The 15958-nt window shown below is 34.1% G+C and overlaps 1 protein-coding gene across 6 annotated transcripts in view; it reads right to left on the bottom strand.

Annotated features, from left to right (window-relative positions):
- Positions 1–390: 390 nt before the first annotated feature.
- Positions 391–15958, bottom strand: part of CEP120 (centrosomal protein 120) — a 77231-nt gene continuing 61663 nt past the window's right edge. For 4 of the 6 annotated variants that reach the window (XM_023548733.2, XM_023548742.2, XM_003404765.4 and 1 more), the window contains 2 exons: positions 5586–5731; positions 391–2256 (listed from right to left, as the gene is read on the bottom strand). In XM_023548733.2, the coding sequence (XP_023404501.1) occupies positions 2019–2256; positions 5586–5731 (384 nt within the window). In that variant the 3' untranslated portion in view covers positions 391–2018. Of the gene's footprint in view, positions 2257–5052; positions 5117–5276; positions 5338–5585; positions 5732–15958 lie in introns of all 6 variants that reach the window. The other 2 variants (XR_010319224.1, XM_064275872.1) reach the window with 2 other exon arrangements.

Genomic DNA, 15958 nt, shown 5'->3' with positions numbered 1-15958 from the left:
CAAAAATCTTAAAGGTACATTTTATTTCACTTTAAAATATTTGGTAAAGGTCTGCTGTTTTATGCACTAATTAAGAAACTCATTCATTTGTTCACTCACTCATTTGTCTACTTGTGGTTGTAGTCTGTAACTCCAGCCATGGACAATTCAGTAAAGCAATCAATGTAAATATGTTAAATGTCACTACAAATGTAATGGCTGTAGCTGAAGGATTACAAAGGTGTTAAGTTTCACACTCCCAATTTTTATGACATATAAAAATATCTGCAACGTAAGCACTTGAGAAAAAAACAAAAATACAAAGTGACTTGAAATGGGAAGTGGCAAGCACTCTGCCCTGCATTTTGCTGCGTGGAAGCAAAAGTAATGGACTGCTCAAGAACTCAAAGATGCATACCATTATGATTTTATTTGTTAAGTTACACGGCCAAAAGGTCACATTACTGATAGCAAAACAAACCACATATTTATTTTCAAAAAAATTCTTTTTGCTTATTTAAATCTAAGGCCCCCTCTAGTGTTTGAAAACGGTCACACACAGCACACAATACACCCAAAGGTAAACAGTCACAGTACTTTACCAGAGACCTTCTGAAACAGAACACTTCTGTTCTATTCATGCAGCACAAAATCAATGAGAGAAAATGTCTATCACAGTTAATCTTTCAAATTCCTGCTACGATTCACAGATTCATTATCCTCTTATTCAGTCATCCTTTTTTTTCCTGTTATTTACTGCTGGATTGGTTTAAACGATTAGTGCTTTGTTAATAAGGACAGCATATAAAGTAGGTAGGAACTTTAACTTCACAAACAAGAAATATACCTACTGGAAGATAAGAGAAAATTAACATTACCAAATAGCCTATTCTGCTTTTATGAAGGTTACTGGTAAATAATATATACTTCCTAAAGCATATACTTAAATTTACTATCTTTGGGAATCAGAATTTTTAAAACTGCATATGTAAGACTCACCTAATCTGTGAATTTGCTAATAAACCTTTTCGGTACCCTGTAGAAGGAGGTGGAAAGTGCTGCTTTGAGGGCCAATACTGGCTCTGAAGAATATGATGCAAAGGAGCCCCTGAAGTTATATGGACATGGCATTATGTAAACCCAATGACTTAATCTTAGGTACTTTTGAAAAAGACGCATTAAAATCAGGGGGAGTAAAAAACAGTAGATTTTTACTCTGTTTTCTCAGCTAATGCCTTTAGTGTCTGTTTCTGTATTAGAAAGCGTCTGAATTAGCAACTAACATTACTATTGCTGGAAAAAAAAATCTCTAAATTCCAACAAAAGAATACAATGCAATCTTGAGCACAAGAATGGCGGAGAAAACCATGTTAACCTATTACTTCATATTCATAAAAGAGTATGCTGAAAATTTGAAAGTTCAATAGCTCTTGAAACAAGTTTAATCTGTATTAATTTTATTTAAGTAAATGACTACCTCTTATCCAATGTCATATGGCTTCTCTGCCTTGATTCTACTTTCTGTCTGCAAATTGGTCACTTGCAAATGTTACAAGTTAAAGGGAAAAAATAAGACAGGTCATCCAAAGTGAGTTAAATAAAACTGGTTACACTTACAATTGGTCTCAACTTTTAACATATCTACATTCAAATGGAACAAGGACACAGCATTGTTAAAGTGCAACATAGAGTTTTTTGGCTCAACATGAAAAATTATGTAACTAGAAATCACTGCAGTCATTTTTCCTATAACAAATTTAGTGAAAAGCCGTTTTGAAAGTTAGCCATCAGACTGTAAATTATGAGAAACACTGAAGAGTCATTTAAAATGAGTGTACAAAAAGCAATTACAATAAAACCAGTGTGGGAGAGGTAGCATAAAGTAATAAAATCAAATAAATACTATACAGTAACATACAAAATTTTGCTTATAAAAAAATTGAAAATTTTTGGGTAAAAATCCATTTTACCCCCCTTTTGAGGGTCTTATAATAAAATTAAAATTTAGACCTGGAGTCTCTATAAAGATTTCCCAAATGTTATTCATTACTGGCACTGTTTTTTACTAAAACCTCTCTGATCTGCCGGTCAAGTTCACTTATTATTCGATCCTCATGATTATACACACCCGTTCTCATTAAAGTATCCCTTTCTTCTATTAGGCGGGTCAAATAATCATCCAAACCTTCTTCCAATGCTTTGCCATGGGGGCTATCCATTTTTCCGGTTGCGATCTCTCTGGAGTCCTCGTACTGTTTTTGGTCATGTTGCCTTAACCTGAGAAGGCAAGAACCACAGGCAACAAATACTACTTTGGCTTTCGTAACAAAATCATTTAAGTTTTTAGAAATATTTTCAGAAAAAAAAAAATAAACAAAAACCAATATTCTATTCGGCTAGTCAGTATCAGCACATTTTTATAAAAGGCAGTTTTAAAAGCAATACATTCCTCATTTTAAAGTAATACATGAAAATTGTAGAAAATTTTGGAGATGTATAAAGAAGAAAATAAAAATCACCTGCAATATTACCAACCAGAGATAATCTGAGTTTTTTTCAATCAAAAAAAAAAAGCATATGTATTTTAAATAGGCGTTTTCTCTAAAATTTTTGATACTACGTATGCAATGCTGTGCACTACTTTTTTACTTATGTATACAGTGACTATTTGCTACATCGTTCAGTGTTCTTCCAAACGGCTGTGTGATGATGTTCCATCGTTTGGATGCAACATCATTTACATCTTTCACTGCTTATCTCCAGGTGCTGTGAACCTTTTGTCGTTACTCTTGTTTTTAATATGAACATTTTCCTAAAGTTTTTCAACGAATATATATTTGTGCTAGTTCTAGGTTTTGGGATACTGCAATGAATTAAGAAGTCCTTATTTTTATAGAGCTTATATCTCTATTTGTAGATATAAATGTGCCCATATAAACGTGAATGCCTAGTTCAAAGTGGTTTGCATTTTAAGACACTGTATGGGTATCTTCAAGTTACGTTTGTGATGATCTCATCTAGGAGGTGAAAAAACGAGAGTAGGTGCCAGCCTGAGATTTGGGTATTTGCAATAGAAAACTGTTGATCATATTGCCTTGAAAGTGGACAGGCACTAAGAATATCTAATATACTCAGTGACAGTAACACTAAATTTGGATATAGAGTTAAGCTATAATTTAATTAAGAATGCACAATTAATAAGATATAATTTTATAGTCCTCTATGTAACTGGCTAAAAAAATGTTTAATTAGCAATCCAGAGGCATCCTATTTATAAAGACAAAATTCAGAAACAGTTGTGAATTAAAACATTTTTGTAGCCAGTTACATAGAGAAGTACTGGGGCTACATGAATCCTCCCAGGCTTCCTCACATGAGCTCTTTTCTTGTCATGTCTAGCCCATCGCGTAAGTGATGTTTTGTGTAACTTAAACAGAGGACTCTGCTTTTGCCTCTGATACATCTAATCTTGTTGGTTTCAGTTCTCTGAACCTTGATTTATTAAGACATTAGTGATACAATTCAATTTTGTATGATCTCCAAATTCGACAGGCAAAATGGCTATCTTCCTTAAGTCACCAAAACGGTGCTTAGCAAACAACAGGGGCTTAATACATATTTGTTGCACTAAAACAAAAAAAGTGCTGTATATGACAGGAAAATTTTGGAAGGTAAGGATCATGTTACATCATAATTCATTATTCTGTAATACCTTAAAGTCTACAATATAGAATACAAAAGAACAGTAGCACAGATTGAGCCCTGCAGTATGATACTATAGACCATGACTGTTCCCAACTGACATTTATTCATAAATACGCTAAATTTTTTTTTCCCCAGGTGCCATCAGGTCAATTCCGACTCATGGCAACCCCATGTGTGTCAGAGTAGAACTGTGTTTCACGCAGTTTTCAATGGCTGATTTTTTAGAAACAAACCTCTAGGTCTTTCTTCTGAGGAGCTTCTGGGTGGACTTGAACTGCCAACCTTTTGGTTAGCAATTGAGCATATTAACCATTTGGACCACCCAAAAAACCACCAAAAAATCAAACCGGTTGCTGCTGAGTTGATGACAGCTCACAGTGACTCTGTAAGACAGAGAACTGCCCCATAGGTTTTCCAAGGAGTGGCTGGTGGATTTGAACTGCCGACTTTTGGTTAGCAGCAGAGCTCTTAACTACTATACCACCAGGGCTCCGCCCAGGGATTCCTAATATTCTAAATGCAGTTGTTTAATTCAGCTCTGATCTCACCTAATACACAGTAACTGCATTTTTCCAGCTTACACATGGGGATGTTAAGGGATACTCTATAAAATATATATGCTTTGCTGAAACAAAGTCCCTTGATAAGCTAGGCTAAAAAATCTTCCTCCACCTTCTTCCAAAAAAAAAAAAATTGTTCTCATGGTGCTTCCTAATGATTACCTTTCTTCTCTAACATGAAACACTGCTGAAATAATAATTAAAATCAACATGACGCTCACTCCTGAGGTTTACCCTTCAGCCAAAGATTAGACAGGCGCATAAAACAAAATGAGACTAAAGGGGCACACCAGCCCAGGGGCAAGCCCTAGAAGGCAGGAGGAGACAGGAAAGCTTGTAATAGGGAACCCAAGGTCGAGAAGGGAGCGTTGACATGTCGTGGGATTGGTAAACAATGTCATAAAACAACATGTATACTGACTGTTTTAATGAGAAGCTAGTTTATTCTGTAAACCTTCATCTAAAGTACAATTGGAAAAAAAAATCAACGTGACACTACAGAGAAGCCCAGTGTAGTATATATATATATAAAAAAAAAAAAAAACCCAAAACAAAAACACCAAACCCATTGCCATGGAGTCGACTCTAGCTCATAGCTACCCTATAGGATAGACTAGAACTGCCCCATGGGGTTTCCAAGGAGTGGCTGGTGGATTTGAACTGCCAACTTTTTGGTTAGCAGCCGAGTTCTTAACCACTATGCCACCAGGGCTCTCAGTGTACCATAACAATTAAAAATACAATCTCCGAAATTAGATTTGAACTATGGTTTCATGTTTTACTAGCTGTGTAACCTTGAGAAGCATACTTAATCTGTTTAGTCCTCAGTTTCCTCGTCTCTATAAGGGGGATACCTTCCTCAAAGAGTTGCTCTGAAGATAAAAACGGGATAAACATAGAAGGCATTTAACATCATTCCTGACATACAGTAAAGGCTCAATAAACAAGTGGTATTTTATTATTGATATCAAGAATATAAACCTGAAATTTCTTATGCTTTATTTAAATTCAAAATTCAATATAATCAATTACCTTAAAACAGTAGCAGTAATCCTGAAATGGTCGCACAAAAATAAATTTTCAAGTCCTAATGCTATGAATGAAAACAAAAAAGCTAAATAGATTTGATATAGCTACATATGGCAAAAAAAATAAGTATAATGGTGACTGGCATAAATTTTCTGTTGTACAAGTCTGCTATACTTTATATATGATCTACTTTATCCTTGAGAGACCTGAAATTATACCTTCCCTAGACCAATGACCAATTAAAAGATTATCCTATTAGGACTTCAGTTTTTTATTAAAAAAAAAAAAATTATAATCTTTTAGTTATGATACCTGTTCAATTCATTTCTTATATCCAACAATTCTTGTCGCTCAGTTTTTACTGTATCTTTTTCCTCAGCAGCCAGGTAACGTAGTCTCATCTGTTCTAATTCTTCTTGCTGTTTTTTAAGGCGAGCCATTTGACTTTCTTGCTCACGCTTGAAAGGAAGGAAGAAAGAAACCAGATCCCTAGTATTAGGAACAAATTTATTTCACAGGACTGCGATTTGTGATTATAATCCTATTTGGCAATACTCATGATATAGCCACACACTGCCAATACTATGAGTCACATATTACCTAGAAATGCTCAGATCCTCTCAGAATACCCTACTACTTCTCCCCTTATTATAAGTCCATAATCACCCATGGCCCAGTGATTGAGGTTAGGTGAGTATCACAGGCTAACAGAAGTTGAAGACAAGAGAGTCCACTGTCAATACAATGAGATTCCACAATTACTAATGGTGAGAGTGGCATCTAAGAAATAGTTAATTATATAAAGATGTACAAAGAAAAATTTCATAGTCATCCCTGCACAGGTCACTAATCTCACTTCCACCTCAGATAAATAATAAGCCTTTCTACATTTTTTTCCATGCTCATACAAAAATCTGTGCACATATGCATATATTTGTATGTTTTGAGCAAAAGTGGAACAAACGGTATGTCTTAACTTTGCTTTTTTAACTTGACAACTCCTCCAGCTCAACAGATAAAACCTCTCTTTTAAAATAAATCTGTAACATGCCACAGAATGGATCCACCATGACTTATTCAACCACTCCCTCAATGACGGACACTTTGGTACTATAAACAATGTCACACTAAAACACCCCATCATCCAACCTCATGAATCCCTATACGTATTTCTTTAGGTACAATTACTTTACTTTCTTTAGGACAGAACCCCAATGTGGGATAGCTGGATCAATAGGTATTTTTCATCTTTTAAAAATAAACCTGTTTATTGACTTACAACAAATAGAAAACTGATAAATCACAAGTGTAAATTTTAATAAATTTTCACAAAGTAAACACTCAAGTAACGACCACCCAGATCAAGAAACAGAACGTTTTCAGAACCACAGACATCCCTTGTTTCTTCTCAGTCACTAACTACCCACTCTTTCCCAAAGATAATTACTACCTTAATTTCTAATACAACAAATGTTTTGACTACTTTGAACTTTTATATAAATGGAATTGAACAGTATATAGTACTTTTTGTCTGGCTTTTTTCACAAAACATTGGTTCTAAGATTCATTTATGTTGTTCTGTATAGCATTCCATTCCTGTATTGCATTTCACTGAAGGAATATACAATTTATTCATTCTACTGTTGTTCTTTTACTGTTGAGGGACATTTGCGTAGTTTCCCATTTTGTATCATAAATAATGCTGATGTGAACATTTTTGTACGTGTATTTTGACACATACTTGTGAGCATTTCTTTTGGGTATATTCCTAGGATTCAAACTGCTACAGGGTATAAGAATTTCAGCATTAGTGAATATTGCCAGTTTTCAAATTGGTCATACCAGTTTAATATTCCCACCATGGTGTGTGAGTGTTCCATACTCTTGCCAATACTTGGTATTCTTTTTCATTCCAACCATTCTAATAGGAGCCCGGGTAGCACAGTGGTTAAGCACTCTGCTGCTAACTGAAAGGTCGGTGGTTTGAACCCACCAGACACCCACTCTGCAGTAGAAAGATGTGGCAGTCTGCTTCCTAAAGATTTGTAGCCCTGAAAACCCTATGGGGCAGTTCCACCCTGTTCCATAGGGTTGCTATGAGTCAGAATTGACTTGACGGCAAGGGGCACACACACAAAAAAACTCATTACCGTCAAGTCAATTCTAACTCACAGTAACCCTATACCAAAGACAAAGAGAAGATCTCTAAGACATCCAGACAAAAAGACTAATTAATTACCTTCTAAAGAATGAAATTATTTTAACAGTTAACTCCTCAACAACAAGAAGAAAAGAAAGCCAAAAGAAGTTGGAAAATATCTTCAAAGTGCTGAGAGAAAACTATCTACTTGGACTAGTGTATTCAGTGAAACTATCTTTCAAGAACAAGGATAAAACAGATTTTACAACAGACAGTTTACTACTGGTAACTCTCATTAAAAAAGAAGACCATAAAGGATGTACTCTAGGAAGAAGGAAAATGAGCACAAAAAGAAGATCTGAGATCCAAGAAGGAATGACAGGCAAAGGAAAATAATAAATCTAATTAAATATTATATAAAACAGTGATAATAATGTGTAATTTGTAGAGTTAAAAAATGAAAAGACAGAACTAAAATACTTTACAACAAAAGATTGGAAAGAGGGTGAATGGAGATAAATTACTCTTAGGTCCTTGTATTAACTTTAAAGATATTACCTTTGGATTTGTTAAACTCAATATGGATACTAACACCCCTAAGGTAACCACAAAAAAAGAACAGGAGTAATCATTTAAAAACCTGTATAGACGAAAAATAGGATCTGTAAAGGTGAAAAAATCGGATGAGAAAAAGAACAATATTAATCAATCCAAATGAAAGCAAGGAGAAAATAAAGCCTAGAAAAAGTAGGTCAGAAAATTAGATGGTAGAAATAAAATAAAACGTTATCAGTAATCACGATAAATGTTAAGGGAATGAAAACTCCAGGTAAAAAACTGATAAAATATCCATTTACATGCTGTCTATGAATGACATACCTAATACATGAGGACAAGAATTGAAAGTAAATACTAACCAATACAAAGCAGGAAATATTAAGTTAGTACGGAACAAAACAAACTTTAAGGGAATATTACTAGAGACAAAAGAGGTTAACTACATAATAATAAAAGTTCAACCCACTTGGAAAATATGACATTGTAATGATAACATGGCTTCAAATTATATAAAGAAACAAAAGATGTGAAAAAGGAAAATGGAGAAATCTACCATTAGAATGGGAGATTTTACCACACCTCCCTCTGTAATGGATAGATCAAACAGACAAAATACTAGAAAAGATACAGAAAATTTGAACACTGCCTTTAACAAGCTTAGTCAAAAGACCATTTAAAGAACAATGTATCCTAAAATTGGAAAATGTATTTTCAAGTACTTCTTAAATATTTGAGAAAAATGATTCCACGCTAGGCCATAAAACAAATCTATCTCCTAGTTCACTGCACAGTGCCTGGAATCTAAAAAGCTTGCAAACAGCCATCCAAGGCACAATGGATCTCTATTTGCCTGGAGCAACAAAGGAAAAAGGAGAACCAGGGATAGGAGGAGAAATGAAATGTGTGGCTAATTGCTTCCACGAACAACTGCTTCCTTTGCCATCAGACCAGAAAAACTAGCTGGTGTCTGGCTGCCATTACTGAACATTTTGATCAAAGATTCTATAAAAGAATCTTGAGCAGAAGGGAGAAAATACAGAACAGAATTTCAAATTCTCATGGACTCTAGACTTTCTGGATTCATAGGGGCTGGATGAAGCCCTGAAATTATTGCCCTGAGATAACCTTTAAACCAAAAATACTTCCTGAAATGGCATATGTTTTGCTGTGTATATTCTCAACAACGAAATAAAATAAATTATTAAAAAAAAAAAAGTCTTAACAAATTTCATTGCCAGAGGTACACAAAAAAATGGGTTAAAAAAACAAAAAACAAAAAGACAACTTTAAAGAGACATTTATTTAGGGTTCCAGTAGAAATCACGACAGAAATTCAAAAGTAATTTGAGATAACTGAGCAAACGTAAACATAGATTGGATATTAACTATTAAGGAATTACTGTTAACTTTGTTAGGTATGATAATGACACATTATTAAAAAAAAAACAGTCCTTATCCATTAGAGATGCACACTGAAATACATACATAGAAAAATGATTTACTTGGAATTACTCCAGAAACGGAAGAGAACCAAAAATGGAACAGGAAATAGATAAGATTGGCAAAATGTTGATGATAGTTGACACTGGATAATGGGAATACAGGAATTCATTTTAATTATCTCTTTTTTTATGTTAACAAATTTCCATAATAAAAAGTTAAAAAAAAAACTTCACAGCAAAATCTATGGGCTGTTATTAAAGTGATATCCACAAGGAAATTAATAGCCTTAAATGGTTATATTAAAAAGAGAAAGGTTCAAAACTAAACAGTGAAACATCAACTTAGTTTTTTAAAATCCCTAAAAGTAGAAGGAAAATTATAACAGAAGATTAAACAGGCCAAAATATAGTTCTTTACATAGGTTAATAAAATGAACATACGCCTGGCAAAAAGGGCAAATAAATAAATACATAAGTAAACAAGTAAAAGAATAATTTAGAATGAAAAGGGGCATACTACAGCTATAGCAGCTAAGAAAATACTTAGGCAACTTAGGAAATTTGAATGCTATATGAAATTGACAAATCACTATAAAACCATAAATTTTAAGAACTGAATTGGAAATAAAAAAGATGTGAATAAGTTTATAATTGAAGAAATTCGATCAATAATTAAGATAGAAAATATAAGGCTCAAAAAGCTTTATAGACTATTACAATACTCAAGAAATAGTGGCCATCTTATGCAAATAGAAAAAAAGATAACTGAAAAAAGGAAATGCACATTTTATGAAGTTAGAATAACCTTACTATCAAGACCAGAGAAAATAATAAGAGAAAGGAATACTAGAGGCCAATTTTACTCTTAAACATAGACTTAAAGATCCTAAGCAAAATACTAGCAAAATGAATCTACCAATTTAGAAAAAATATTAAACATTATGACTTTGTATGGCCACATAAACCAGAGACTCCATCAGCCTAAGACCAGAAGAACTAGATGGTACCCCGCTATCATCAGTGACTGCCCTGACAGGGAATACAACGAAGAGTCCCTGACGAAGTAGGAAAAAAGTGGGGTACAGAACTCAAATTCTAGTCAAAAGACCAGACATAATGATCTGAGTGAGACTGGAGAAACCCCAGAAGATATGGCCCCTGGACTCTCTGTTAACCAGAACTAAAACCATTCCCAAAGCCAACTCTTCAGATAAAGATTAGACTGGACTATAAGACATAAAATGAAATTGGCAGCTCCTGTCCAGAGGTGAGATGAGAAGGCAGAAAGGGACTGGAGCTGGTTGAATGGACATGGGAAATCCTGGGTGGAAAGGAGGAATGTCCTGACATATCATAGGGATAGCAACTAGGGTCACATAATGATGTGTGTATAAATTTTTGTATGAGAAACTAACTTGAGTTATAGACTTTCCTGTAAAGCACAAGAAAAAAAAATTATGACTTTGTAAGGTTTATCTCAGGAATTCAGGTTTGTTCAATGTTAGAAAAATGTATTAACATAATTCATATTATAGATTAAAGAAAAAAAAACCCTATGAACCCTAAGCAAAGGAATAATAAATAGCAAATTGAGGATAGTGATTACCTCTGGGGAAGATACAGTTGAGAAAAGGCACACAGAAAGCTTCCAAAACATTGATGATGCTCTGTTTCTTAAGGAAGGGGGTATACGAATCTTTTCTTTTTCCCTTTAAACTACACATACAGTCATATATCTTCTTTACAATATATTTCATTTAAGAAGTGATTATTTAAAAAATAAACGGAAAAAAAAATTTGGACAATATACTAAACTGCTATTGCTAGTTAAGGAGCATGTATTATTGGTTAATTTTTATTTTCTGTATTAGTTCTGCCTTTTTTTTTTTTACATTGAGCATGTATGGTTGCAAGCAGAAAGAAAAATAATGAAAAGTCAGTTTTCAATTTTAGGCTCTTTGGTAAAATCAACTTTTTAATAAAACTTTAAACATTTTTACTCTAAAACCTTAAAAAAAAGCCTTTAAATGCCTTGCATTTTTAATCAAGTATACTGCATTAATTTAATCAACTATACACACACAGACACACAAAAATTAGAGGTTAGTGAAAGAAATCCTCTCTGCTGCCAGGTGCTCTGGGTTAAAGGCTCCTCAATCAAGTGAGTATAATCTTTATTTTGCCTTGGCTGCCTATAAATCCAGAGAGGAGATGTAAACATACATACACTAGACTAAACAGCCGCTAAAAAGTGGCCACTACTTACTCTCCCACTCACACATACCATGTAAGTCTGTGGGAAAAAACTTACAACTAAGCTAAGGAACTCAAGTAAAGTTTTCTGAAAATAACCCAGAGCTGACAAGTCAGTAGGAGGGCCTGGATGGTTTCAAGACACAGTTTTTAACCAAGACTTGGACCTCCAACTGTTTTTCTTAAACAAAGATTTACATCCCATCCTTGGCTAAATTACTTATAAATTAATCAAATTAATTACTCTGAGTGGATAAGCAGGAGGCTGGACAAGATAGTGCTGATGTCAGCCAATGAAGTCTGTGTTGTTTTAACTAAATATATCAGCTTAGTTTTAAACAGATCTACTGTGCACAAATATGGTAAGGGACCCACATCCTATTCAAAATCTTAGTTCTCTTTTCTGTCCTGAGGACAAACATACATAGTTTTAATATATCTGACGCAATAAATAAAATGTTAAATTTTTCTCAATGACAAATTCATACCTCATTAACAATTCTTTTTTTTTTTTAAATAGTGGCTTTTATTCTTCATACATAACTATCTTCTGAGGTGTCAAAAAATGCTTTCAAGTAAATATGTAAATACGTTACTCCTTAGAACACAAGGAGTAAAGCAGACAATCTTAAGTTAGATAGACCAACTGTAGACCAATTTAAGTATTTATTTTGGTATTAAAACATTTCTGTAGTGTTCATCATCATGGAGCAGAGAAAGAGATAAAATAAACTGCCTCTTAAATGTCCAAAAAGGAGAATTTTCTAAAGCCAATGTTACATTCTGTCCCAAGATACCAAACCCAGAATGTATGGGTATCGTTTCCTTGTTTTCTAAAGGAAGACCCATTTCACATTTTACTTATTTTACATTGTCACAGCTGTTGCCATCGTACTAAAGTTACCAAAGAACAAAAAAGCATATAACTCGGAAACACAAACTTTTATGGTTGAGAATCATAAGATTTTTTTCCCTGAATAATTAGAAGATTATGCTTTTTTAATTCACAAAATGACTATACTAGGTCACCTTTGAGTAATGGAAATCTCTGTTTAAACATTCTTTTGGCAAGGGGCACCAAAGTATTAGATCTTATTTCCAAGCTTTACCAGCTGGGTTTTGTCATTAACATTTATTAACAATCTAAGATTTGGCTTTCGCCGTCTAATCCGTACTACACAAATGTTTTGCATGGCCCTCCAGAGGATTTTGCTGTGACAAATTACTGGCAAAGATTATAGCCCCGTGGCTATTCACCAGAGGCAATGTAAAATTAACATGGTACTAATCCAATTTAAACAAGAAGTTGCACAAACAATCCTCTGAACAAAAGCAGATAGAGGATTCCAATTTTATATTCAAACACAATAAATGTGTTGCGAATAAAAAGTTTTAGGGAAAATTTTTGAAGTAATTTTCACACGTACGAAATGTACCAATTTGATGAAGTTACAATTTTAATCTTCCGAAAACAGCCAGTGGCAGAGTACAATTCACTATGGTACTCTCAGGTCCATTACATTTTTTCTCAAAGTGTTGCATCTCAAATGCAGTCTGCAGAACATCAGTGATGCCTAGTGACCTTGAAATTTGTTTACAGCATAATTTCTAAAGCAGAAAGTTTGTGGGGTGAGGAATAAAACTGGGCTACAGTAAGAATGCAGTGAAGATCGCTGCACTCAAAGAATGAGACTATTATTTTCTAACTTTCATGGAATACAAAGAAATCTCACAGTTGAACAGGTTATTTCACATTATGTTTTCTTAACACAGTAACTCAAGAGAAAGATGGCACCTGAACTTTTGTAGTATCCTGTCATCAGGAAAAATAGATAAAATACTCTGCAAGTGTTTTTTGAGCAAGAAGGTAGAAAAATACATAGGAAGAAGGGGTTGATGGAAAATAACTGATTAAATGGAAAGACACAGAAGACAGCAAAAGTGTACGAGGATGCAAATGTTAGGAAGAAGGGTTACTTGGGTTGGAGCCTTTCACACGGAATCTGCTTTTAATTATTTATCTCAATATCCCAGTGTGAAAAACAAAGAGCCATGACTTTGGGTGGTTCAGAACTGACTCAAAAACAATAGGTTTCGTTTTTTTGGTATTCAAAACATGATTTATTTCCTTTTTAAATACCACCTCAGAAGGTGAACAACATAAACAATGTAACATATGAACATGACTTAAATATCAATATATTTAAAGTAAACTCTTGCACGAAGATTTCTTAGTAAGAAACATGCCAAATTACAACAGAATTATGTTTTTACAGTTCATTACAATTATTACTAATTTTTCCAAAGAAAATGCTTTAATCGACAGCTAACATAACTCTTCCATCTTTTCAAGTGATTTTGGTATTGTCTTATAATCAATTACCATTACATCATTCTGTTATCCTTCACTACTCAACTTCTTCAATGGCAGGCACTATCTTCTACTTCATCCCCCTTTACGATTATTTTAAAACTTGAAAAGATTTCAAATCGAATAGCGTTATTTGAAATGTTTTCTCTTTGAAGCATTTCTCCCTTACCTTTGATTAACAATACCCCAAACCCAGCTAATGCTCAGTTGTCCTCCTGGTTTTCTAATATTTATTTTCTTTAATTTTTACTGACTTTGCTTGCATTTCCCATACCCTGCTATATTCTTGTTAAGTATCAGTTCTCCCCACTGAACTTTAAGTTCCACACAGGAGAAAACTGCTGTATCCATAGCATTTAATGCTGTGCACGGTGCGTAACAGGCTCTCAACAAGCACTTGCTGAATGAGTGAAAGAATAAACAAATGAACTAACTACAAATGTTTCTCCAGACTCAATACGCTCACATCCCTTTATGCCCAAACTTTAGGAAGTTTACAGACTGACACCTGCATGTCAGCACACTTAGCTCTTTACATGTTTTTTCCTTCAGTACAGTTTTCTGCAGAACATCTGTTAAAACTACCATCTAAAAACAAACTACTATTAATACTCAAACTACACTCTAACCCACTTCCCTTTTGCTATTACTGTATGACATCTTCCTGTTCTCCAGACTTAAAATGTTTAAATTATTATTGGTGCCTACTATTTCTTTAAAGAGCTAGTCAGCCACAAATCCCTCCAATATTCTGTTCATAAATATTCAAATCTACCATCCAATTAGGTCCTCACTGACTGAAACCAAGAACACAACACAATGGCTTTTATGGCTCATCTCTTTTTAATAATCCAAAAAAACCAAACCCGTTGCCATCGAGTTGATTCCCATTCATGGCGACCCTATAGGACAGAGTAGAACTGCCTATAGCGTTTCCAAAAAGCAGCTGGTAGATTCAAACAGCCTATCTTTTGGTTAGTAGCCATAGCTTTTAACCACTGGGCCACCAGGGCTCCACTTTTTAATAGTAGTTACCATTTATTGAGCACATATTATACACGCAACACCGTATTAAATGCTTTACAGACCTCTCATTTAATTCTTAGAACCTATAAGAAAAATTATCTCATTGTACAAATGAGAACACTAATCAGAGATTAAATTACCAAGGTTGCAGAGGTATGAAGAGGTAAAGCCAGATTCAATCCGTGTCTCTTGACTCCAAAGCTGTATCCTTAACTACTATGTATAATGTCCCTGACAGTATATCTTGTTATTTTTAATAGCTTATCATATTATTTCCTTGCTCTCAAATCCAGAGGGACTTCTCTGTATTGTATCATATGTACATACAAATACCTTGGGATCTAAATATCGTGGCATCATGACATTATATGAGTTTACTCTCTTTCAAAGACATTTTAATTCTCATTATCAGAGCTAGTCTAACAATCAGTGATGCCATCTTCCTTGCCAGGAGTATGCCAAGACATGACTTCTCCCTCAGTGCTCTGTCAGAGAGAAATTCTCTTTCATAGACCAAAGTCTTCCATGGCTCAGCTTCTTTCTCCCTGAAATTCTTTCATTCTTTGGCTTCTATATAATTAAACCATAACATTATGAAAAGGAAAGAGCCTGACTCTGGACTCTGGTGAAATGGCTCCAATTCTAGCTCTACTACTTAGTACCTGTGTGATCATGTACAACTTAAAGGCTCTAAGTCTCAATTTCTTCATCTATAAATTGTGGATAATAACATTACCTACTATATAGGAACCTTTGTTATGATTAACTGAAAAATATGAAGGGCTTAGCACAGGATCTGGCATATAGTAAGCCCTCAATAAATGTTAACTGCTCTGTAAGTATCATTACAATTATCATCACTCTTTCTCTCTAGTTGCTATTTCATTAGCTTTCT

Source organism: Loxodonta africana, chromosome 2 (genome assembly GCF_030014295.1).
Source record: "Loxodonta africana isolate mLoxAfr1 chromosome 2, mLoxAfr1.hap2, whole genome shotgun sequence".
Classification (NCBI taxonomy): domain Eukaryota; kingdom Metazoa; phylum Chordata; class Mammalia; order Proboscidea; family Elephantidae; genus Loxodonta; species Loxodonta africana.
The sequence above is the reverse complement of the archived record's forward strand: the minus strand, read 5'-3'. Positions and strand labels throughout refer to the sequence as shown.